General features: G+C 37.5%; 1 protein-coding gene across 1 annotated transcript; it reads right to left on the bottom strand.

Annotated features, from left to right (window-relative positions):
• Positions 1 to 1702: 1702 nt before the first annotated feature.
• On the bottom strand, positions 1703 to 24950 carry LOC130455401 (cytochrome c oxidase assembly protein COX19). The gene is made up of 3 exons (XM_056804317.1): positions 24679 to 24950; positions 19713 to 19828; positions 1703 to 1927 (listed from the first exon to the last, which is right to left on the bottom strand). Exons 1-3 carry the CDS (start codon positions 24758 to 24760, stop codon positions 1847 to 1849), a joined length of 279 nt encoding a protein of 92 aa, XP_056660295.1. The 5' UTR covers positions 24761 to 24950; the 3' UTR covers positions 1703 to 1846.
• Positions 24951 to 27560: the final 2610 nt, after the last annotated feature.

The raw sequence follows: 27560 nt of genomic DNA, 5'->3' as shown, positions 1-27560 counted from the left end.
GGAGTAGGAGAGAGGGAGAAAAAATGGATTGCAAAATGTCAGAAAATGGTTATTAAAAAATTGTATCAAAGGGGCAACTATGTGGCTCAGTGGACAGTGAGGCTTGCCTGGAGTTTGGAGGATCTGGATTCAAATCTGGCCTCAGAGACATCCTAGCTGTATGACCCTGGAGAAGTCACCTATCTCCTATTGCCTAGCCCTTGCTGCTCTTCTGCCTTGAAATTAATACTCAGTATTGATTTTAAAACAGAAAGTAAGAATTTAAATTAAAAAAAGGAATTGAAGGCTAAAAGATCAGTCAATTTATGTTTCCTGGCCTTTAAAAAGCCAGTCAGCTCTGAAGAAAAGACACTCCCTTTAAGGAGTCAGTTGCTAGGGTTAACACCTGGCAGCTGAGAAGAGAGCCAGCTATGGAAGAAGAGCAGATCTTCGGAGAGAATTGCTCTTCATCTTTTACCTTGTAATTCTTCTGGAACTTAAATTGGGGAGGTGGGAGAGGAGTGGAGGGATTGATCTCTTCTTCTTCCATCATCAGCAAGACACCATTGCCATGGTGAGAAGGGAGGAGACAAATCTCCTTCCCCTTCCCCACTGGTACAGTGTGTATCAAAGATAGAGGAATAAACAAACATGAAAGTTGTATTTCATATCCCAACATAAAACTGTTCAAATGTTCCAGCTAAGTCTATTTCCAAATCTCCATTCTTAGAGAAGGGGCATTAAGAAGTGGACCAATCAGTTAATGCGGCAAAATACTGCAATTATTCAAGTACCATGCCTTGCCCCAAGTACATATGCCATGCATATACTTTATGTACTCAAGTATTAGTTAGGGAAAACAATAAAAAATAGTAACATAATTAAAACACTTTGTTCTTGACAGAGGACTTGGCTGTGACATCAAGATTTACAGAATTTCTATAAAAAGTAAAACAATGTGGTTTATGGGTAATGAAAAGAGCTGTGTAGATGAAATCTCAGATGTTCTATTTTTTAAGAAGTGAAAGTAGACAAGTTTTAAATCAACTTTATAAAGCCTGAGACAAACAATAAGCTGAACTATTTAGTTAGAAATATACTTGGAATCTGCTAAAATGTAATCTGAAAAATGTAGAATGACAGCATCAGAAGCCAAAATATTTCTCACTTCTTTTATATTTTTTCATTTTCTCAAAAAAAAAAAAGGAAATTTGTATATAATTCTGAATAGGGGAAGAAAATACTTTTTTTGCTGAGTAGCACTTTTATTTTCTGATAAGTTATATAAATACATAATTTTGTGGGCATTTAAATTCTGAAAAAATATTCACAATAATCTATTTAATATGACACACTTACAGGAGATAAAGGCTATTTACAAAAGAAAGTATTTTTTTCAAATCACATACAACCTTCTTATTTCATATTATGGACCTAAAAGTTGAAATGGAGAGGTTCACATATTGGCAAAAAGAAATCCACCCCCAAATCTCATATCCTTTTTAGGAGAGTCTCTAAAGAGAGATAATTACCAAATGATAAGCCTGAAAGGTTAAATTTACTTTATAAAAGTAAGCATTTTCCTTAATTTTGATTCACCTCAAGATTAAACTCTCTATCCATGGACTGACATTAGCAATGCTCTGTAATATCATTTTGATTTCTTGTCCCTTCCTTACACAATATAGGTAAATATTGGAAAGAGGGAGTCCCTCAAACAAAGCACCTTTCCCAAGTAATATTTTAATGTCGATGACAGGCAAATATTAATCTCTTACACATGACAGGAACACTTAAGAGAGAGAAAGTACAATATGTACTATGACAAAGGATTCCTGTAAGATGCAGTTCTATTGTCTTCTTCCCATTATGAGTTCTTTTTTGTTTCTGATTCTTCATCCATTAGATCTCTAAATCCCAGTTTTCCCAGTGATTCTTGAGCCATTAACTGCCTGAGAAACAAATAAAAAAAGATTTTTTTTAAAAAGCATCTTGAAAATTTTATTAATGTGTTATTACAGTGGTGCATATTTGCTGGATGTAGTTCGGAATAATCTTAGAAGGTCTGATAAATGATGAATGCTGGGTTGCAGACAAATAAAACTCACAGTTCCTCCCCTTTCATGGAATCTGGCAAATTTTGCAACTAATTTTAGTTTGGCTACCTGGACTTCTTTGAATGTCACTGGGGTCTCCAGTGAGAATTTGTTATTTTTCGGGAGAAATACTGGAAATAGGTGGTTGGTGCAGTGGAGAGAGTTGGATTTGAAATCAGAACACTTGGGTTCAAATCTCATCTTTGCCATCCCAGCAATGGTACCTGGGAAAGGATCTCTCTGGGCCTGTTTCCTTATTTGTAAAAAAAGAAGGAATGGAATTGAATAACCTTTGAGGTCCCTTTCAGCCCTAAGTCTATGATTTCTATAACCTTGGAAACCTGTTTTATAATTCTGTTTTTTCTCTGCATAAATGGTAGCTCAATTCTTCAATCACAGAAATTATTACATTGGGTACCGCTTCAAAGAAGTTACAAGAATGGCCTATGGAAGGAAGATGATTATTCAATGGGCCTTTCTAGCTCAATATCCTATGATTTTTTAGCACTCATACAGTTCTTTCCAGAATCAAAAGAATTTTTAAGCCTAAGATCACTGCTATACTCTTTGACATCACTGTTTAACCTGAAGTTAAAAGGTTAAGAGTTGGTAGAAACTAAAAAAAAAATAAATACAATCCCCTGCTTAAATGCAGGTGTCTTATAAATCCCTTCCATTGCTCTGTCTTTCCTTTCTCCTGGGCTTTATCTGCTTATTTGCTATGTGGCCCATGTTGTGCTACATAGTAAAAAAGATTCAGGGAAGCATGGTGAGGTGGGAAGGGGATGATGACAAGGACACATAAAGAGGTGATTTTGGTAGCTGGTACTAAAAACCCCAAGGTTCCTATCTGTATAACATGTCCACAAATATTCCTTACTATCACTAAGGAAAAGGATGGGCCTACCCTCATAAATGTATTGGTTACCTCCATCCCCTTCATGTTGTGTGGGTTTGAAGGAATTGCAAGATGGAGCAAGATAGAGCGACTGAAAACAAACAAAAGTGTTAGACAAGAAGATGTGCTTTATGATCCTCTTTTCCAAATCCTCACATCTTCAGTCCTTACTGAAGACTTCAAAAATAAATTCACTAGCTTTAGATTTCTTAAGCTCATACTACTAAAAAGACTGTTAGGTGATAGGGAAAGATATGATGCTAACATTTATTTACTACTTTAACATGGCAAGATGCTCTATAAACATTGGCTTATTATTTTAGCCAGCCCCATTACATAGATATTACAAGTATTAGAATCTCTGGGTGACAGATGAAGACAAAGCCTAAGGAAATTAAGGAAATTGGCCACAGTCACATAGTGTTAAAGCTGGGAAGGGATCAAAGTGCTCCTGACTCTAAACTTCAGGAAGCATACATTTTACTAGTGGGATAAGGCATGCAGTTAGCTATAATTTGAAATAGAATGCATATTAGAAAATTGCTAAACAAAGTGCTATAGAATATTTACCAGGGAAAGTTGTGACTAAATGAGGTTAGAGAAAGCTGCCTGGAAGTGGCATTTAAGCTGGGCAGGAATAGAGAACACTATAATCAAGACATAACAGAACAAGACCACCATTTTTGTCTGAAGGTGAAGAGTTCCCTAGTTTAGCTTGAAAAGAGAGAGAATAACAAAAGACAGGGAGAAGTTTATGTTGGCTTGTAGAGATCCTTGACACTAGGCAGAGGAATCTGAACCTGGTAGATAACATGAGCCATTAAAAATCTGGGAAAGAGGAGTGACATGACAGGATTAATATAAGATTATTCTGGCAAAAGTATAAAGATGACATGGGAAGAAGAAAAACCTCTAAGAAGACTATTGCAGTTATACCGGGGGGGGGGGGGGGGGGGGGAGTAGTGGGAACAGAGATGAGGAGCTAGACATAAAAGATGTTTCAAAACTGAGTCTAATTCTTAAAAAAGGGCACTCCCCAAATGACAACTGGTCAAAGGATATGAACAGGCAGTTTCTGGAAGAAGAAATCAAAGCTATCTGTAGCCACATCATGAAAAAAAGGTCTAAATCATTACTGATTAGAGAAATGCAAATTAAAACAAATCTGAAGTAACCACCTTATACTCATAAATTTGGCTAATATGTGTGACAGGAGGCTGGCACTAGAGAAAAGTGCCAGGCTGAAGAGTATGTGAAATTGATCACCTGATGGGAGAGGAGTCCGAGGGGTGGAATTGGAAGGAGGAGAAGACTCCGGCTGGGAGAGCAGTGAGTCTCTCAGTCTTGAGAAGCCAAAGAGAGAAGTTGGGGAAAAAGACTTTCTCCTGAGGGTTACCCATTTTTCCTGCTGATGACTGGAAATCTTTTCCCCCAACACTTCCCAATTGAAGGGACGTCTGAAGAGAAACCTGAGAAGACTTTACCTCAGCTCCTGTTGCCCAGGGGTGAGTCAACCTGACTTTCTCTCAGGGGGCTCAGGCTGCCAAGATCTCAGTTCCCCCCATAAACTCAAGGAGGGAGGGGAAAGGATTTAGATAAAGACAGGGACCCCCTTTCCCCACTTTTCCCATTCTTCCCTGTCCCTTATTTCCTTTGTATTACCTGATTGAGTTAACATTAAAAGTTATCTGTTCCCCAAGGTGAGTGTGAGTGAATGGATGGGGGGGGGGAAGAGGGGGGGACCTTTTGGACTCGAGTAGTGGAGGGGGGACAAGAGGGACAAGAGCAAATTGGGGAGAGCAGCTTTAGCTAAGGAGGGAAGGCAGAAGGGGGGAAAATCTTCAGAACCCTTCTCCTCTCTCTCCCCCTCTTCATATCAAAACTCCAAGCTTCCTGTAGGGGCACAAAACTTTCCTTTTTTATCTTTTTTTAAAATATATAAGACAGGAAAGGAAAATTACAAATGCTAGAGGAAATTTGGGGAAATGGGGACATTAATGCATTGTTGGTGGAGTTGTGAACTGGTTCAACCATTTTATAGAACAATTTGGAACTATGCCCACAAATTAATAAAAATGCATACCCTTGGACTCAACAATATCACTGCTACTAGGTCTGTATCACAAATACATTTAAAAAAAAAGGAAAAGGACCTATGTGTACAAAAATTTGTGGTGGCAAGGAACTGGCAAGTAAGAATATACCTATCAATTGAGGAATGATTGAATAAACTGTGGCATATGATTATGATTGGATTATTATTGTGCTATATTATGAGTCGGATTTCAGAAAAACCTGGAAAGACCTAAAAGATTTGACACAGAATAAAGTGAGCAGAACCTGGAGACTACTGAACACAGAAGAAATTAAATGCAGCCCTATGGCAAGTCTACATACCGAGAGGTACAGAAGAAGATTGAGGCAGGCAGCTTGGATACACAGGATAAACAGGAATGTAGTATATGGAAGAAACTGTATCTAGGAGGGAGTAGTCTATGTAAAAAGTTAAAAGAGGTCAGGGAGACTGAGGACTAAGAAAACAGCAATTAGAAGGTGAATGGTAATCTTTGAGAGAAAAGTTTCAATAGAGGGCTAGAGACAGAAATTAAATTACAAAAGGCTGAAGAAAGAGTAGATCATGAAGTTGTGGGAAGGGAACCCTCTGCTAGAATCACCCAAGGGATGTTGTCCTGCCTGCATCCCTGCTACATCACTTCTGTCAACTAGGCTGGTCACCTAGTTACAATACCTAGCATAGGGTTCAGGACTGTGACTCTGAACTTGATCTGAACATGAGTTTGAATTTGAACTGGATGTAAAAAGGGATAAAAGGTTTGAACAAGGAAGTGCCCTCTCTCTCTCTGTATCTAGTGTCAGGCCAAGGTGGCTGCTGTTGGAGCTCATAAAGGGAGAATCCACATGGAAGTAAGCTAGATTAGGCTATTTTTACTCTTATCTTTCTAACTGTTTCTCATGTTTTACCTATCCAAGTGATTCTAATAAACTTAGTTAATTTAAGGCCAGTCTCATAATTTTAATTCTTACAAGCAAACAGAGGCTTTGAGTGCAAACTTTTCCAAGAAATTTGGCAGCAAGAGGGAAAAAATAGACAGGACTATAGTGATATGGATGAGACGGGTCAAGCATAAGTTTTGCTTTGTTTTGAATAGAATGGGAAGACTTGAGCTTGTGTACAGGCAGGCAAGACATCAGGGATGAGGCTGAAGACATCTGAGGAAATGAATACTGAAGCTACTGAAGTCCCAGAAAAGAAAATCCTTGCTACCCAAGTCCTAGATATTGTCAAATGGTTCAATACCAGAAAATATTATTTAATTAGTGGAAATAAACAAAGGGCTTTACTGTTTTTATTACTGAACCCTAAGGTCCATGGGGCCTTTCCATCTTTGCAGTTGAAATCTTCTATATGCATTCTCTCACCCATTTAGAATGTGAACTCCTTGAGAACAGGGACCATCTGACTTTTTAATTTGGTTTCCCCAGTGCTCAGCACAATACTTTGCACATAGTAAACACTTAACAAGTGATCTCTAAAAATAAAATTCAAAGTCTTAGAGGATGGAGAGAATGGAATTGAGGATGCCAGTAAAGGGTTGTACAATGTACAAATAGTAGGTATCTCTTTACTGTGATAGGCAAGAAGAGATGATGATACTCCCAAGGCTGGTGGGAAATATATAATCCAGGAGAGAGAGTCACAGGATCTAAGTTTAAATCCTAGCAGATTTGCTTATTACCTGTATGATTGTGGATAAGCCATTTAAATTCTCTGAGCCTCGGTTTCCTCATTGATAAAATGAGGGAGCTGAACCAGATGATCTCTAAAGTCCTCTCCAGATCTAGACCTATAATCCTATATTTGAAGACTGAAGACTCAGGAACTGAGAGAGGGGGGTAACACCAAATACTTCAAACTTCTCAGTAAAGCAAAGAATTATCCTCTGTTGTGTGCTTGAGTGTATGCTCAGAATGTTCTGTGGTTAGAAAAAGAAATTGTTTGGAATGTGATAAGGAATCAATTAAAAAATATGAGTAGAATAGAAAGGACATACCAGAGGTTATATGGCATCCTAAATGTTTCTGCTTGCTATAGGTAAACTATAGGAAACAAAGCAAAAGTTATAACTTCCTTAAATACTTTTTTGGAGTCATGGTCTATTCAGAAGCCAAAATCCCTGAAGCTCTAGAAAACAAAGTTCTCAACACCAGTTCTTGTCTTTGTCAAATGGTTTAATATCAGAAACAGATATGATTTCATCAATGGAAACAAGACTAAAGATGCATCATTGTCTGAATTGCTATGGTACCCTATGGACAATTGGGCTTTTCTTTCCATCAGCCTACAGCTGAAATCTCCTCTATGTGCTGTCTGCCCCTATTAAAATGTGAATTTCTTAAGAGTAAGGCGATCTTGACTTCCGGGTAAGCATGGTAGCAGTCTAGACGCAGGACACCACCAATATAGACTACCTCAAAAGACCGAAAAAACTATTTTCATAAGAACAAAGGGACTCTACAGTAGGGCACAGCATTGAAGGTACATGGGATTTGGACATTTCCTTACTATAAGGGGGTGAAAAAATTCCCACCCAAATGTAAGCCGATCTACCCTTCCCCACCCCACCTACGGAGCCAGAGTCAGAGCCAGAATGCATCAGAATCAGAGAGTGAGCGAGGGGAACCTCTAGAGTGGGCAAGGGGCACCTCGAGATACTTGGGAACTAACTAAGACCACCAAAGACCTACCCCTGAGAGCAGCTACACCTGAAACCATGGCAGGCAGGGGAGCGCAGACCATAGGCACTCCCAGGAAGGTAGCACAGAGAAGAGCCGCGAACAGCAGAGGCTGTGGAGATTCGAGAGCTTGCCTCAGGCAAAATCCTTGCTCATTTACTCCATACACAGAGAACCTGCCCATCTCACTCAGATTTCTGACTAAAAAGGGAAGGAAAATTTTTCACAGTGATGGCAAATTGTACACAGGATCAACAAATGCCCTCCAAGAAAAACAAACAACAACAAAAAAAGGCAGTGACCCTCAAAAATTTTTATGGAGGAAAAACCCAGGCTACAAAGGAAATACAGGAGGAAATTCAAACAAAGAGAAAACCTTCTTTAAAAAATGGAAATTATCCACAAACTCTGGAAGAATTTAAATTGGAGCTTATCAAAAAGATGAAAACCTTCTGGCATGAAAAGTGGGAAATGGTTTAAAGAGAAAATCAAAAAAATTATAGCAGAAAATAAAAAAATTAAAGCAGAAAACTAGGCCTTAAGGACCAGAATTGAGCAACTGGAAACCAATGATCTTGCAAAACAGCAAGAATTAATAAAGCAAAGTCAAAAGACTGACAAAATAAAAGAAAACATAAAATATCTCACTGACAAGGTGACAGATCAGGAAAACAGAGGAAGGAGAGACAATTTGAGAATCACTGGTCTACCTGAAAAGCCAGAAATAAACAGAAATATTGACATCATACTACAAGAAATCATCCAAGAAAACTGCCCTCATGTTCTTGAACAAGGGGGCAAAATAAACATTGAAAGAGTTCACAGAACACCCTCTACACTAAATCCCCAAAAGACAACTCCCAAGAATGTAATTGCCAAATTCCAAAGCTTTCAAGCAAAGGGGAAAATTCCACCAGATGCCAAAAAAAGACAATTCAGATACCAAGGAGCACCAATCAGGATCACACAAGACCTGGCAGCTTCCACACAAAAGGACCTCAAGGCCTAGAACATGATATTCAGAAAGGCAAGCAAACTGGGTATTCAACCAAGAATCGCCTATCCATCAAAACTGACTATATACTTCCAGGGGAAAGTAGAGGCATTCAACAAAATAGAAGATTTCCAAGTATTTGTGAAGAAAAGACCAGAATTAAGTGGAAAGTTTGATATCCAAACACAAAAATGAAAAGGGAAATAAGAAAGAAAGGGAAAAGGAGAAAAATGTTTTTTTTTCTTTTATTCAAACTCTCTTCTATAAGGGCTACAATTAGATCAAATTATATATATTAATATATGGGGGAAATGTTATGTGTAACTCTCAAAAATTGTATGCATTAATAGAGTAATTAGAAGAATCACTCATAGGAAAAGATTGGGGCATTAAAGGCTATGAAATGATATGCAAAAAAAGAAAAAGGGGGGAATCAAAGATGGTATCAAGAAATACTTGAATAAATAAAATAAATAGGATAATCTTTATCATACAGAGATACACATGGGAAGGGGAGGGGAAGAATACTCTTATAAGAAGGAGAGGAAGAGAGTGCTAATAGGTAATACTTAAACCTTAATCTCAGTGAAATCAATTCTGATAGGGAAGAGTATCTAGATCCATTGGGATCTTGAATTCTACCTTATCCTACAGGGTAAGTGAGAAGGGAAAACTAAAGGGGGGAAGGAGAGAGGGAGTACAAAAAGGAGGGGAAGGTGAGGAGGAGAGGGAACTTAACAGACCCTAAAAAAACAAGAAGGGAAAAAAAGGGAGGGACCAGAAAGGGAAGCATATTAAAGGAGGGGATTAGGGGGACTGATTAAAAGTAAACCACTGGTTTAAAAGGATATAGCAAAAGAAGAAAAGACAGAACTAGGAGAGGATATCAAAATGCTAGGGATTTCACAAATGACAATCATAACTTTGAACAGGAATGGACTCACCCATAAAACGTAAATGAATAGGAGAGTGGATTAGAATCCAAAATCCTACCATATGTTGTCTATAAGAAACACACCTGAGGCGGGTAAATACTCATAAGGTCAGAATTAAAGGTTGGAGCAAGACCTATCCCAATAGGTCTTCAACTGATAGAAAGAAGGCAAGAGTTGCAATCATGATATCTGACAAAGTCAAAGTAAAAATAGACCTGATTAAAAGGGATAGGGAAGGTAAATACATCCTGATAAAAAGGAGTATAGACAATGAGGAAATATCACTAATCAACATATATGCACTAAATGCTATAGCATCCAAATTTTTAAAGGAGAAACTAGTAGAATTGAAGGGGGAAATAGATAGTAAAACTATTACTATTTGGAGACCTGAACCTACCACTATCAAATTCAGATAAATCAAATTTAAAAAAACAAATAAGAAAGAGGTAAATGATGTGAATGAAATCTTAGAAAAATTAGAGATAATAGCTATGGAGAAAAACAAATAGGGACAAAAAGGAATACACCTTTTTTTCAGCAGCACATGGTACATTCACAAAGACTGACCATAATAGGTCATAAAAACATGGCAAACAAATGCAGAAAAGCAAAAATAATAAATGCAACCTTTTCAGATCATAAGGCAATAAAAATAATGATCAGTAAGGGTCCATGAAGAGCCAAATCAAAAATTAATTGGAAATTAAATAATATGATTTTCCAAAATAGGTTAGAGAACAAATCATAGAAACAATTAATAATTTCATCAGAGAAAAGGACAATGATGAGACATCCTTTCAAACTCTATGGAATGCAGCCAAAGCAGTACTTAGGGGAAAATTTATATCCTTGAGTTCATATATTAACAAATTAGGGAGGGCAGAGGTCAATGAATTGGACATGCAAATCAAAAAACTTGAAAGCGAACAAATTAAAAACCCCCAGAAGAAAACTAAATTAGAGATCCTAAAAATTAAGGGAGAAATTATTAAAATCGAAAGTGATAGAACTATTGAACTAATAAATAAGACTAGAAGCAGGTATTTTGAAAAAAAATTGACAAAATTCTGGTCAATCTAATAAAAAAAAGTTAAGAAGAAAACCAAATTAACAGTATCATAGATGAAAAGGGAGAGCTTACCTCCAATGAAGAGGAAATAAAGGCAATCATTAAAAATTACTTTGCCCAATTATATGGCAATAAATATACCAATCTAGGTGATATGGATGAATATTTACAAAAATATAAATTGCCTAGATTAACAAAAGAAGAAATAGAATTCTTAAATAATCCCATATCAGAAAAAGAAATTGAAAAGGACATCAAAGAACTCCATAAGAAAAAAATCCCTAGGGTCTGATAGATTCACAAGTGAATTCTATCAAACATTCAAAGAACAGCTAATTCCAATACTATACAAACTATTTGACATAATAAGCAAAGAGGGAGTTCTACCAAATTCCTTTTATGACACAAACATGGTACTGATCCCAAAGCCAGGCAGGCCAAAAACAGAGAAAGAGAACTACAGACCAATTACCTTAATGAACATAGATGCAAAAATCTTAAATAGGATACTAGCAAAAAGACTCCAGCAAGTGATCAGGAGGGTTATTCACTATGATCAGGTAGGGTTTATACCAGGAATGCAAGGATGGTTCAATATTAGGAAAACCATCCACATAATTGACCATATCAACAAGCAAACTAACAAAAATCATATGATCATCTCAATAGATGCAGAAAAAGCCTTTGACAAAATAGAACACTCATTCCTATTGAAAATACTATAAAGTATAGGAAGAGATGGGCCTTTCCTAAAAATAATAAACAGTATCTATCTAAAACCATCAGCCAATATCATCTGCAATGTGGATAAACTAGATGAATTCCCAATAAGATCAGGAGTGAAACAAGGATGCCCATTATCACCTTTATTATTTAACATTGTATTAGAAACACTAGCAGTAGCAATTAGAGAAGAAAAAGAAATTGAAGGTATTAAAATTGGCAATGAAGAGACCAAGCTATCACTGTTTGTGGATGATATGATGGTCTTCTTATAGAATCCTAGAAAAAGCTAGTGGAAATAATCAACAACTTTAGCAAAGTTGCAGGATACAAAATAAACCCACTTAAGTTATCAGCATTTCTATATATCTCCAACATCTCAGCAGCAGGAATTAGAGCAATTCCATTGAAAATCACCCTAGAAAATGAACACAACTACAAAACACTTTCCACACAACTAAAACTAGATCTGAGCAATTGGAAAAACATTAACTGCTCATGGGTAGGACAAGCTAAAATAATAAAAATGACCATCCTCCCCAAACTTATCTATTTAGTGCCATACCCATCGAACTTCCAAAAACCTTTTTTACTGAATTGGAAAAAAACCATAACAAAGTTCATTTGGAAGAACAAAAGATCAAGGATATCTAGGGAAATAATGAAAAAAAAATGCAAAGGAAGGTGGCCTTGTAGTCCCAGATCTCAAACTATACTATAAAGCAGTGGTCATCAAAACAATTTGGTACTGGCTAAGAGACAGAAAGGAAGATCAGTGGAATAGACTTGGGGTAAATGACCTCAGCAAAACAGTCTATGACAAGTCCAAAAATCCCAGCTTCTGGGACAAAACCCCACTATTTGATAAAAACTGCTGGGATAATTGGAATACTGTGGGAGAGATTAGGCTTGGATCAACACCTCACACACAAAGAGGAATTCCATGTAAACTGGAACAACATCCAGGAAGTGATGCAGAGTGAAAGGAGCAGAACCACGAGAACATTCTACACAGAGACTGATACACTGTGGTACAATCGAATGTAATGGACTTCTCCATTAGTGGCAATGCAGTGATCCTGAACAACCCAGAGGGATCTATGAGAATGAACACTATACACATCCAGAGGAAAGTGGGAGTAGAAACACTGAAAAAAACCAACTGCTTGACTACATGGGTCGAGGGGGATATGATTGGGGATGTAGATTCTAAATGAACATCCTAGTGCAAATACCAACAACATAGAAATGGGTTCTAATCAAGGACACATGTAATGTAATGGCTGTGCATCGGCTATGGGGAAGGGTGGGGAGGAATAGAAAATGATTTTTGTAACCAAGGAATAATGTTTGAAATTGACCAAATAAAAAAATGTTAAAAAAATAAAAAAAGAAATGAATACTATGAAAGACTTAGCTACTCTCAGCAAATACAATGATCTGGGACAATTCTGAAGGACTTATGACAAAATGCACTTTCCTTGCTAGAGAAAGAACTGTGGGAGTCCGATGCAGATCAAAGCTTACTATCTTTCACATTAGTTTATTTATGATTTTATTTTGGGGTTTTGGTTTTATAGGAGTATTCTCTTATAACAATGACCAATATGGAAGTATATTTTGCGTGATAATACATGTATATCCCAGATCAAATCTTACCATCTCTGGAAAGGGAGAGGGAAGAGAGAGGTAGGGAGACAATTTGGATCTTTCAGAATTTCAGTATTTCTTTCAGAATTTCAGAATCAGTAATTTCAGAAAACGTATATTGAAAATTGTTATTACATGTAATTGGGAAAATAAAATGTCTTTGAATTAAAAAAAAAGAGTAAGGTGGTCTTGATTTTCTATTTGTACTTCTGGTGCTTAAAACGATGTTTTGCACATAGTAAGTCCTTAATGTAAAGGTTGTTTCACTATTCATTGATCACATATTCATTCATATAATTCCAAAATTCAAAGTAGCAAGCAACAATCTTAATGTTTGTACTACAGCTAAAATGTTAGCATTTGTTGGGGACAGGAAGCCTTTTTGTCTAACAAGAATGACTTTTATAATGGAAACAGAAGAATAAAAATGTCTAACAGAGAATTAATAACAAACATAAATAAATAGGAAGTAGAAGAGAATTACATTGTCCTTATTGAATTTAAGTTATTTGGCCTGGTTAAAATTCCATTCTTGGGTACTGGAAGAAGTGGTAGATGTGATTGCCATTGTTAGATGATGGAAAACAGAAGGGGAAGTCTATGCAGGCCTGGAGGACAAAAGTTATCTTAACTTTCAAAAAAAGAAAAAAGTCTGCCAACTATAGGCCAATGAACCTGACTGATTCCTGGGAAAGTTTCAGAAGGGATTATTAAAGAGATGGTTAGAGAAAATCTAGTAAAGGAAGCAAAGATCACAAAGAGTCAGAATGGCTTTAACAAGAGCCACTCATGCCAGATTAAACTTATTTTGGGGGTGGGGGGAGGGAGAGGGGGAAGTAGGGTTACTAAACTATTAGTTGAGGAAATTGCTGTAGACATTTTACCTATATTTTAGCAAAACATTTGATGAAATATCTCAAACTAACTATCCTTCCAGAAAAATTGAAGAGACATAGACTAAAGGATGACAAATAAGATGGACTTGGAATTGAATGGCCAGATTCAAAGAGTAATTGTTAATGGTTTAATGTCACCTTGGTAGGTCTGTACTTGGTCTTGGGCCATTTTAACATTTTTATCAATGACTTGGATAGGTCAGAAAACATTAAACACACAGATTATACAAAGCTGAGAGGAAAAATTAGTACCCTGGATGACTCCAAATGAGTTATGACTCCAAAAAGATCCTGACAGGTAAGAGCGTAGGACTGAATCTAATAAGAAGTTCAACAGGAGTAAATGCAAAGCCTTACACTTGGATTAAAAAAAAATCAACTTCAAGTACAGGATAGGGAAAGCAGGTATAGAACAATATGAATGAAAAAGAGCTTGAGGTTTTAGTGGAACACATGCTTAATAACAGCAATGGTTATGTGGTAGCTAAAAAAAATCTATACCACAATGTTGGAGTATACAAAGAAATGCATAGCTGGGGGAAGGTAGGTGGCTCAGTGGATTGAGAGCCAGGCCTAGAGATGGGAGAAAGAAAAGCACAACTTTTAGGAATAAAGAGATGAGTATTCCTCTGTATTCTCCCCTGGACAGATCTCATCTGGAATATTATGCTCAATTCTGGGTAGCACAGTTTAAAGACATTAATAACTGCAGGGCATCCAGAAGAAGGTAATAAGATGGTGAAGGACTTTCATGTGGTTAGATTGAGAGAACTGGAAATGTTTACCCTGGAAAAGATATCAAGAAAAGATGATAGCTACCTCCAAGCATTTGAAGAGCTGTCTTGTAGAAGTGGAATTATTTATTCTGGTTAGCCTAAGAGAGAAGAAGCGGGTATAATAGGCAGAAGTTGCAAATAAGCAAATTTAATTGATGTCTAGAAAAGCTTTCTAACAATTAGAATTATTCAAGAGTGGAATGCATTGTGTTGCCTCAGTAGGTTGTTCCCATTCTTGAAGGGCTTCAAGTATAGACTGGATGATCACTTGTGGGGTATGTTATATTGGGGACTCTTTTCAAGTATGGGTTGTACTAAATGGCTGAGGTTTCCTCCCAACTTTTAAAATTCTGTGATCTTATCAGTATAAATTAACTCCTGGTAAGAAAACATTTTCTTCTGATGCAGATCAGCAACTCACCTGCATCTTAAGAGTTTAGAGACCTGCCTCCCAGAGACCAAGGAGATTAAGTAATTCGTCCATGATCACATAATTAGCATATGTCAGAGGAATAATTTAAACATAGGTCTTTCCAAGGCCAGCCCACTATCCACTAGATGACAACAATAGCATAGAGAAATCAAATTTTATGATATAACACTTTTATTTTTAAATTTGTTTTATGCCTATATTCCTCCATTAAAGTTCTACTCAAATGTCTTTTCTATTTCATGGACATGACCTTTGGCTCTTGGAAAACTATGTTAATAGAACCCAGGCTTTCAAAACTCCTGTCATCATTTAGTTGTTTTACTGCCTTACTCTTCATGATTCCTTTTGGCAAAGACACTGGAGTAGTTTGCCAAAGCCTTGCCTTTTCCAGCTCATCTGACAGATGAGGAACCTGAGGCAAACAGAGTTAAGTGATTTGTCCAGGGTCGCAAAGTGTGATGGAGACATGAAGAGAGAGAGGTTTTGCAGGACAAGCCAAGATGCAGACCAAGGCTGGAGACCTGTCTGTCAATCAAGAAGAAGGTTCCAAACGGAATGTTCCCAGGAGGAGAGGCAGTTGAAGGTCTGGCCACACTGAGGGAAAAAGCAAAAACTTGGTTTTGATTTTATCTCTGTCTCTCTGACTCTGGGCAGTTGAAGCTGATAAGGAGAAACTTGGTTTTGAGTTGGTTGTCTCTTTGAGAGTTGAGCTGGCCAGGAGAAACTGAGAGACTTTGGACTTTGTTTTCTCTCTTGGAGAGTTGTCTCAGACTGAAGAACCCTTGAGGGGCTTCTGAAAATAAGCTGAGAGATCCTTGCTGACTTTGTGAAGAAGAAAGAAGTTTAAACAGCTGTTGTCCTCCATCTCTCTGTCTTAGAGTCACAGTTTGTGACTGGACTACCTTCTCAAATCCTCAATTTTCTCTCATCTTAGATTAGGGACATCCTCATCCCTCTCACCTCAGTTTCCCATCCTGTTATCCCAATAAACCCCTTGACTTGAAAAAGGAAAAGAAAAGAGTATCTTTATAGTTTACTCAAGGGGGGGAGGGAAGAAGCCAAAGGCTTCAGGAAGAACTGGGAGGTGAGGGAGGCAAGGAAGGAGAGGGTTGGAGAAGGGGAGGAGGTTAGGAAATAGATTGATCCATCAGCCATCAATAGGGATCAGTAGGCAGAACCCCAGAGCAGTTCCCCTGTGTGGCAGCATCCCTGTATCAGCATCCCTCAGTATCTCTCATTCAAACATCCATTACAAACAAGAAGTTTCAGGTTCCCTTCTAGCAGTTCTCCAATCACAGCCTACAGTCTCAGGTTCCCTTAGCAGCTCTCTCTAGTCAAAAGCCAGAGGACAGCAGTCATTGCAATGAGAAACAGTTTCCCTTCAGTTTCCTCAGTTTACTTATTCTATTTCAAAAGCCAGTGTCTGAGGCCACAGCTGAACTCAGATCTTCCTGAGTCTAGGCCTACTATCTCACTTATCCTTTAAAATTTACACTTTAAAAAGTCTATAGAACTTAAAGTATTTAAAACACTGACCAAACTAGAAAAGTCAACCAGTTGGTCAATAAACATTTAAGTGCCTATAATGTGCCAAGTTCTGTGCTAAGCTTTAAATACAGGCTCAGCACAGGCTAGCTAAGCTCAGAAGGCCTCACCACTAGGATAACTTTTTTTTTTTTTGCCATAGCAGCTCTAGAAGACTGTTCACTAAGGCATAGAGTAGCTGTGATTTGTTTGGTGGGAGACAGTACCTACACCAATGAAATCTTTAAAGAACTATATCTAGAGACAGTGCTTCAGAGCCTCTGAGATATATATATTTAATGTGTTTAGTACATTTAAAATGACATGCATTTATGTAATTCTTTCAAGTTTACAAAGCAATTTCCTAGTAACAAACCTTTGAGGAAGACAGTATGAACATTATAACAGCTGAGTGAACAGGTTATCCAGTGAAATGACTTGTCTAGGGTCACACATTTCATAAATATGCAGACCAGGATTCAAACCCAGATTGTCTCTCAGATGGATGCTCTCCTATACCATTGGATTTGTGTATCACATTTATAATTGTGCACAAATGGCACATACTTCCATAGAAACAGTCAAATGAAGGAAAAGTCTAAACCCTAGGTCTGAGTACTATCTCTGGTACTTCCTAGCTTTGTGACCTAAGACAAGTCACTAGCCTCATGTGCAAAGAAGATAAGAACCCTGGCACTAGCTTCTAACATGATCCATGCAAGTAAAGCATTAGTCAGAGTAAGGTATTACTCTTGGTTAGGAACACAGTCTCTCATTTTGACATTGCTCCTATGAGAAAGAACTCTGCAATTCTGCTTTATAATATGGTTTCTATGTAAACAGTAAAATAAAAAATTAGGAGTGTCTATTTTCCTGATTTAAAGCAACAAACATAAGTTCTCAATTAAACAATTTTTAAAATTCAGATGACCCAGTGTGGGGAAAAATGAATTAAGTCATATCAGATAACAAATCAAATGATTTAGCATCAAATGGCTAAAAATCCAAGTAATTGATTTTTAAATTGAAATTTTTTCATTTTGTTGCTATGATGCCATGCTTCAGAACCTGCATATTTTAAAACTTCCATTTGAAAATGACAAGAATGAAGCACAAACTTGTAAATCAAGCACAAACACATAACTAGCTAGCATTTTCTTTTTTAACTCAGTAGTAACTGATTGCTTGAAGGAAAAAAAACAAACAAACCCAAATGACCTCTTATTAGATCCCTTACATATATGAAGGTACTTTACAGTAGACAAAGAGCTTTTCTCATAACAACATGGTGATAGGTAATACAAATATTATTCTCCCCATGTTACAGATAAGAAAGCTGAGGCTAAGTGAGTGAGATTAAGTGACTTGGTTAATGCTCATCAGTGCTAAGTAATTCAGCCTGGGCCACAAAGCACATTTTTTTACTCCAGGTTTAATGTTCTCTCCATTAAACCACAGGGACCAGAAAACATGGAAGCGTTTAACAGTAATCTTACCACTCACTGCACCACCAGTGACCACCAGTGACCACCAGTGAAAGGGGTACCCCTTCCGGAAGTGCAGTGGGGGCTGGATACATGGCCTCAGGGGCCTGCATGTGGCCTGAAGCCAGTAGCTAGGGGAACCTTGTTTCAGTGGATAGTGCCAGACCTAAAATCAAGAAGACTCCTCTTTCTGAATTCAAATCTAGCCTCAGACACTTACTAGCTGTGTGATCCTGGGCAAATCATTAAACCCTTTTGGCCTGAGTTTCCTCATCTGTAAAATGAACTGGAAGAGGAAATGGCAAACCATTCCATTATTTTTCCCGAGAAAACACCAAATGAGGTCACAAAGAGTGGGACACAACTGAAAAACAAATGAATAACAATATCTATGTTTTGTGTGTGTGTAAAAAGAAGAAAAAAATCACATGCTATTTTTAAGAATGGTGGTAAAATTTAAGACATTTGCATGACAGTTAAAACATTTTTAGTTATTTATAAATACATTATTAAGTAAGATCTTTTCAGACTTATTTTGTTCTTCCAGAGAACTAAAGACTGACTACAGGGTTTAAAGTATAAAAACAAAACCATTTTGAAGGATCTTCCAACTTCACCTAAAACTCTTAAACTGCTTTGTTGACGTTTCTCTCAAACACTTCTGTGTGAGGCCTGAAGAGAACTGTAATATATTTTAGCCCTGAAGGAAATTCTAAGTTTGTTATGGGAAACTGAAAAATGGGGTTTAAAATGGATTGGCTTATATCAAGCTGTCACTGGCAGAGACAACCAAGTCTGAAAGCTGAATTCCTCAAGGAGCTAATGATGGGCTCAGATTCAGTTAAAAAGCAGAACTAAGTGGGTTTTAAAAAACTAGCTATTATAATTAGTAGCTACATACTTTCCTTTTTCACTTTAGAGAACCTAAAAGTACCTCCTACTTAAATTTAAATCTCTAAGGATCATCTTTGGGTGGGAGGTTTGTTTTAAAAGCAAATTTTAGTGTATTTTGGTCAAGACAGAAAGAATCTCTCATCTTTCATCTCTTTTAAAATAAGCTATTGTCTTCTTCTTCACATACCAAGGAGCCCTAACTCTCAGTAAATCAAAACAATGGAATGTGTATTTTTACAGTCTGGGAATAAGATAGAAACTCTGTACCCACAATTTTCAAATCTTTTTGTGCTGTCAGCATTTTTTTTTAAGTGCGATTTGAAAACCTGAATGACTAAGTTAATAGCACTGTCCAGGTTTGGAAAGCAAACACAATAGAGGAATGCAACCCCAAACCCCACATAATTCTATCATTCAATAAAATGGTCTCAGGATTGTTAAGTATCCTTTAGTACAATTTAATAGATAATCCTCAATTTCATGGGAAAATAATTCTATAGCTGTGGAATACTGTAGTTATGCCAGAAGCCTGGATTAGGCTCATTGCAATGAACTCCTAGAAAAAAATGCCCATGTGCAGAGATATTAAAAGTTGACATGTACTTGCCTCTCCATTCTGCATTCCAAATATTCTTTTGATTCCTTTCTGCACAAAGTATTTTCAAAATTATTATCACGAAGACACTTCATGAATTTTTCTTTAAAAGCTTTACATTCACCTAGAATTTAAAAAAAAATTTTCTTAAAAAAAAAAACAAAAAAACCCCGGGGAAGCAACAAATTGGGAAACAATCTTTATAACAAAAATCTCTGACAAAGGTCTAATTCCCCAAACTTATAAAAGGAGCTAAATAAATTGTACAAAAAAAATCAAGCCATTCTCCAATTGATAAATGGGCAAGGGACATGAATAGACAATTTTCAGTCAAAGAAATCAAAACCATTAATAAGCACATGAAAAAGTGTTCTCAATCTCTGATAATCAAAGAGATGCAAATCAAAACACCTAGCAGATTGGTTAACATGACAGCAAAAGGAAGTAATGAATGTTGGAGGGGATGTGGCAAAATTGAAACATTAATGCATTGCTGGTGGTGTTGTGAATTGATCCAACCACTCTGGAGGGCAATTTGGAACTATGCCCAAAGGGTGCTAAAAGACATAGCACTGCTGGGTTTGTAACCCAAAGAGATAATAAGGAAAAAGACTTGTACAAGAATATTCATAGTTGCGCTCTTTGTGGTGGCCAAAAATTGGAAAATGAGGAGATGCCCTTTGATTGGAGAATGGCTGAACAAATTGTGGTATATGTTGGTGATTGAATACTATTGTGCTCAAAGGAATAATAAAGTGGAGGAATTCCATGTGAACTGGAACAACATCCAGGAAGTGATGCAAAGTGAAAGGAGCAGAACCAGGAGAACATTGTACACAGAGACGGATACACTGTGGTACAATCGAATTAATGGACTTCTCTACTAGTAGCAATGAAATGATCCAGAACTATTTGGAGGGATATATGAGAAAGAACACTATCCACAACCAGAGGAAGAACTGTGGGAAAAGAAACACAGAAGAAAAACAACTGCTTGATCACATGGGTCAATGGGGATACGACCGGGGAAGTAGACTCTAAAATCACCCTAGTGCAAATATTAATAATATGGAAATAGATCTTGATCAATGACACATGTTAAACCCAGCAGAACTGCACGTCAGATACAGGAGGGGGGTGGGAGGAGGGGAGGGAAAGAACATGAGTCTTGTAACCAATGGAAAAATATTCTAAATCACCTAATTAAATAAAATTTTCAATAAATAAATCAATGGGGAAAAAAACCTGCCAGCATAAAATGAAATTAATCCTTGTGAAAAAATTCCCCCCAGAATAAGTCTATTCAATGCTAAAAAAAAAATTACTTACAAATATGTTTGCTAAAGTTTCGATTTTATCTATACCTTCCTACTGCTGAATACTCACATTAGGACTTTAGTCATAATCATGTATGTTTTAGTAACATTTTTAAAGCTTGGACTAAGTACAGTGGAAGACTTAATTTTAAATTCAAAGCCATTCCCATATTAATTGTAATTTTTTATAATTAGTAAAAATAATTATGTAAAGGTCATTTCTCCAAAGAATTCAAGTTCCTAAACTATTTAACATTTCTGGGAAAGAAATCTCATATTTCAATCAACATAAACATGACTATAGATCTATATAAGGACATGGTATGTATTCCAGGCAATTTGACACAGAGTAATTTGCAAAGACTATTGACTGAAAAAGGAGTAAATATCACAAACTAAAAGAATGCCAAAATGAAAAGGGAAGTATGCCTCCACTTTAAAGAAACTGAGATGAGAACTCCTAACTTACAGAGGTTATTTGCATTATATAGTTATTTATAGCAAGACTTTTAGCATATATTTTATTTGTATATAAATGGTAATATATTTGTTAAAATATTCTTAATCTTAAAACAATATACACATACAAAAATATTGATAACAGTCCAATAAACCATACAAGGGCTTCATAAAGTTAATTGCTCTGTTCTATTTTTATTCAATCTAATCTTGGGGAATTAAGTATTAAAAGTTAGTACTAGTTTATGTAACTTCTTTTCTAATTCAACCTAAGTGGCTTCTTGACTAAAAATGATCAATTTCTGCCAATGCCCTAAATAATGAAAAACAATTTTACTACTGAATCCTTTTCAACTTGCTAGAAATGCTAAATATCAGTTTTTAAAACCTCTATATACTTTTAAGGTCCTCTGCATATTGAATAGATTCCCTTTACCTTTAACCCAGGAGTATGTATATAAGGGAGGAAAAAGGACAAAAGATAGGTCGTGAGGGTTGGACTGCCATCTCACAGGGAGTACCCAAATCAGTAAGGTCACAGTTCCATGGTAAGTATCAAAGTACTTAAAGGGAAGTTGATGACTGGTTTTTTTAAGATAGATTCATAGCAGTTTTTTAAAAAATCTTTTTTGTGAGTCTGCATTAGTCATTCAAGAAGGCTAATCAGATCAAATTCTTGCTCGTTTTATTAATTCCTTCAAAAAACACCTTCCAACTATATACAATTCCAAAGTACAGCAATTTTAACACCGTGTTAGTAAATTAAGAATCAGACTTTTTTCCTCCCTATATTTTTAGCTTAACTATGAGAGAATAAACGGAATAAAGCTCTTTTTAAAGAAACTGCAGATGATATGTACTTTTCTGTTTATATTTAGAAGGAAAAGGCTTAAAAACAACTATAGATGTTTGGAGAATGTTATAATGTATATAATATTTGCACCATGATATATGTGACCCTGGTATCTTCTGATGACAATGATATATGTCTATCTTCCTAATTATGTTGGGAAAAGTCTATCATCTCAGGAAAGAATTTTGCCTTTAAGAGGAAAGATAATCCCTGTGTTAAAATTGAAATTTTGGTAGAATCACAAAAGCATTAACAACCTATCATAAATACAAATTATACAGGGCATCCCAAAAGTCTTACAGACACCCTATGGTTTTCCCCTTATGTACTTATCCAAATTTAATATATGTTATGTAAAAAGATTCACTGACTGCATCTTCTTATAATCTTCTAAAGCAGCAGGTGCAAACTGTAATTCTATGGAAGTCTGGCTTATCCAGCAATGGGGTCAGGGATTCTGTGAGAATAATTGGCATGAGTGACATTTCTCTAACATTAAATATAAAACTGTTTGAGTGAAAAGTATTTATTATAACATTTTTCTCCATTAGCATTAAGGCAGAAATGAATCCTATTTTGTTCCAAGATTTTTCTAACCTTGTCCCCTCTCCTTATCTACCTAAAGACTCCTGAGAATATTTATGGGTTTGTTTAGGGTTTTGGTTTGTTTGTTTTTTTTATTTTAGGTCCAAAAATGCTCTCTGGGCAAAACAGTTTAGGAAATGTTATTCTAATGCATTTAATAGTAAAAACCGGATGTGTGGGAGGGAAGCTGAAAAATGAACTGGACAATTAAATTGTAACCACTATTCATGGGTTAAGGGGGAAAAGAATAGTAAGTGAAGTGCCTCCTAACCACCTCTATATCTGTTCATTTTAAGTCAATTAACCTTTGGGAATGGGTAAGGAAGAAAATTGTGGCAGGTAAACTATAGTGGAAAAATCTAGCTGAAAATTACACAGGATTGAAATTACTTTCTCTCCGGGAGTTAGCATACTGGGTGGGTGGTATAGGGTTGGCTCTCAACAGGACCATGATCTAGCAGAAGGACTAGGTGCTTTGGGGTTTACAATTCCCAGCCCTAAATAGGGCTAAAAAAGAGCATCCTCTAGGCATTTGTTTCTTCTTCTAGTCTCAGGATCTGTCCCCAACATTCTCTTTGAGGAATAAGGTGAATCATAAATTTGAGAGAGATTAAGAAGCCATCTAGTCATATCTCCTCATCTAAAGAAGAGAACAAAGAGGTCTGCTCAAGGTCAAACAGGAAGTAAAAGGGTTTGGGTATGAATCATCCCAAATCCAAGGTGAATTCTGTGGGAGTAGATGAGGGGAAAAGGAATAGGATAGGCCCAATTTTTATCAGACTTTTTCCCCCTTCTCAAATGCATAAAGCATCCTCAGATAAGTGACCAAGTGGGCTTGGAAGGTGGTGGTGGTGGTGATGGTGGTTATTAAGCAGTTTAGCCTTCAGGGGACACCTCTCACCAGGGCCAAGTGAAGGCTGGGGGCTTTCAGGGTAGAAGGGGGAAAGAGAATTTTAAAAAGGGGGGAAATTTTTGGTGAGGAAGGGGAAGAGAGAGGTCAGGAGAAAAGGGATGAAGGGAAGATGGAAAGGGGAGAAATAGGAGGGGGAGATGAGAGGAAGAGGTAAGGGGAAAGGAGAAGGGAAAGGGAGGGAACAATGGGCAGAAGGAGAGAGAAGGATGAGAGGAAAGAGTAAAAGAGGAAGTTGGAAGGGAAGTGGGGAAAGGTAAGAAGTGGAAGCAAAAAAGAGGGGAAAGGGAGGGAAGGAGAAAGGGGGGCAGAGAAAATGGAGAGGGAGAAGGGGGTGGGAAAGAGGGAGGGAAGAGAAAGGAGAGAAAGAAGGGGATGGAGAAGGAGGAGAAGTAAAGGAATGGGAAGAAGGTCAGAAGAGGAGGAAGAGGAAAAAGCAGGAGAAAGGAGAGGAGGGGGAGAGGAGAGAAAAGAAGGGGAAGCGTAAAAGAGTGGGAGGGACGGAGGAAAAGAGGGGGAAAGTATAGTAGAGGGGAACTGGACAAAGGGGAGGGAGATAAGAGAGGAAGACAGGAGAAGGAAAAGAGGTAGGGTGGAGGGCAGGGAGAGGGAGAAGGAAGGAGTAAAGAAGAGGGAGACAAGGAGGGGAGGAGACAGGTGGGGGGGGGGGATCAGGAGAGAGGAAAGAGAAGGAAAGGGGAGAGGGAGAGGAGGAGGGGCACAGAGGCTGGGCCCGGGGGAGGGGGCTCCTCACACCCACATCCCTCTTCACTCCAGATGCCCAAGCGCAACCCATCTCTCACCACCCTATCACACACGCCCTTCTCCCAGGCGGCAGCTCTGCCGCTCACCGAAATGGTCCAGCGGGAAACTGCCTTTATCTGGGGGCCGAGGCTGGAAACTCTTGGTCCCGAAGTTCATAGCCGTAGACATGGTGACTAAAGGCTACTAATCACAGCACAGCGTGCCAGGCAGCCGTGAAACGCTGAGCAGGAAGTGGACGAACAGGCTACGCAGCCTCAGCTGAGCGTCGAGATGATCGAGCGGGACCAATCAATGCGTGCAGCCTGCCTCCGCCTCCCTCAGCGCCCTCCCCTTTTCTCCTCCCTTTCCTCCCCCAACGATTTTGTTTTTTTTAAACTTCGTGGAATCGTGGCTGGAGCGTGGAGGAGACGCCTCGTGTTTTGAGACAAATTCATAGGATCTTAGATTTAGAGGTCATCGAGTCCAACCCCCTCATCTTATAGATGAGAAAGCTGAGACCCAGAGGTTTAGTGGCTTCCATAAATTCAATTCATGTATGAGTCAAGACATCCCTAATGATGTCATCATTCCTCTTCCTAAGGAAGAACAACAATAACTTTCTTTGGGCCAAGCGTTGTGATTGATCCTGGAGGTACAAAAGGGATACAAAAGAGTTACAGAATTCCAGAGGTGGAAGGGACCTCATATTCAAAAAGATTTCTTCTGCAACATACACTACAAAAAGTCACACTCCCCTACCCAACTTTTTATTTTTATTTTTAGAATCTAAAGTTAACAACCCAGGAATTTTCACTTTGAATCCCATCTACAATATCCTAAGCAATTAAGGACCTCTTTTAAGAATACTCATTGATAGTGATTAGAAAACCTTCACTATAATCAACAGGAAATTCTTCTAACTCAGTTGACCTGTAGATTATATTTTTATATATAAACATAAATACAGATATACATATATAAACATTTATATAGTTATATAAATATATAATATGTTATATATGGATTATACATTATAATATTACATGTAATATTGATTTGATATGGAGTTCTCTATGGAGAACTAGCCCAGATACTCCTTCTAATGATGCAGATCAGCAACTGGTATATAATTTATAATTATTATCATTTATATAGTGCTTTAATGTTAACAAAGCATTAAAAAATATTATTTCATCTGATCCTCAAAAAAACCCTGGGAGGTCAATGCTAGTATTATCTTTATTTTACAGATGAGAAACAGAAGCAAATAGAAATTAAATGATTTGCCCTGGGTCACACAGCCATCTCTGAGCTCAGGTCTTTGTGACTACAGGTCAAGGGCTCTATCCTTTGGGCTATCTTGCTGCTTTATAGTATTAGAGAGACACTCAGAGAGGTACCAGAGTGCCTAATGGCTGATATTTATAAAACTTTAAGATTTGCTAGAGCCCTCTGTAAATTGAGGGATGTGATATGATCCTCATTGGTTGTATGATCTTCAACATGGGGCAGATAGGCAGCTCAATGGGAAGTGCCCAGAGTCAGGAAGACTCATCTTCCTGAGTTCATATCTGACCTCAGACGGGGGCTAGCTGTGTGACTCCAAGCAAATCACTTAACTCTGTTTATCTCAGTTTCCTCATTTGTAAAATGAATTAGAGAAGGAAATGGAAAACCACTAGTATCTTTGCCAAGAAAATTCCAAATGGGGTCACAAAGAAACAGACTTAACTGAATCGACTGAACAACAAAACGTACTTACTATTTTGAAGGGATCTTTGGATCCCTTCAGCTTTCTGGCACTTCAGTTTCTTTCTTTGTAGGATGAGGGTGTTAGACTAAATATGCTCTAAATTTTTCTCCTGCTTTAATCCATAATCCTATGATTCTGATTTGTTTATAATCTTGAACAAATCACTTATTTTCTCAGGATCTCTTCTTTGTAAAGTGAAAGGATTGGGCTAGAACAGATTACCTTGGTCCATATGAATAAAAAAAATAATTCTGGACTTGGGCAGCTCTTGAACTAGATTGTCTAAAAAAATAACCTTATGTAGAATAATTTATCTTTTTGCTGTTAATCAGTCTAATGTGGTGTTATTCTGGTGTAATGGGACAGGGATTAGGGAGATCCAGAGCAGGGAAGGAAAGAAGGAAGGAAGGCAGGAAGGACAAAGAAAGGGAGAGAAGGATAAAGGGAGAGAAAAGCAAGGTAGAGCCATCAGAAATACAAGCAAGGCTCCTTAAGGTCAGGGGCTATTTCCCTTTTGACTCACTGCCTCCCTCCTCTCTCTCTCACCCCCTTTCTTTCTCCCTCTGTCTGACCTCCTTCCTGTCTCTCTCTCTCCCTCTCTGTCTTTCTGTGTCTCTCTGTCTCTGTCTCTTTCTGTCTATCTCTTCCTTTCTCTTCCTCCCTCCTCTCTCTCTCTCCCCCTTTCTTTCTCCCTCTCTCCCTCTCTCCCCCCCCTCTCTTAAAAAAAAAAAGCACAGTGCCTGACACATAGTAGGTGTTTAATGAATGCTTGTTGGTTGAATTTGGAGGACATTAATCCAGGATTTGAGAGAGAGATCAATGCTTTTAAATTTTATCTTTAATTTTTAGTGCTACCTTTTGTTTTCAGATCACCTTCATTTCTATCTCCTACCAAGTAGACCATCCATTAAAAAAAGAAAAAAGAAAAAAGGAGGAAAAAAATCAGCTCAACAAAATTAACCAACAAATCAACCTAGGCTAATAGTATATGTAATGTAGTAGATTCATAGTCTCACACATCTCCAAAGATGGGCCCGAGATCAGTGCTTTCTGGAGGTCTTGATTCCAGGCAACTTCCAGAGCCCCATGGGAGTGAAGCTGGAAAGAGAAAGGGTGTATTGTTTTTTGTTTGGACAGTGAATTTGCAGGACCCATTTAAAATCACAGATGGAAAATGACACCTTGTCCTTATTATACAAACAACTGTTTTACACAGCTTAAAATAAGTGTGGGCAT

Source organism: Monodelphis domestica, chromosome 7 (genome assembly GCF_027887165.1).
Source record: "Monodelphis domestica isolate mMonDom1 chromosome 7, mMonDom1.pri, whole genome shotgun sequence".
In the NCBI taxonomy this organism is placed as follows: Eukaryota; Metazoa; Chordata; class Mammalia; order Didelphimorphia; family Didelphidae; genus Monodelphis; species Monodelphis domestica.
This window is presented reverse-complemented; position numbering and strand designations above follow the sequence as displayed.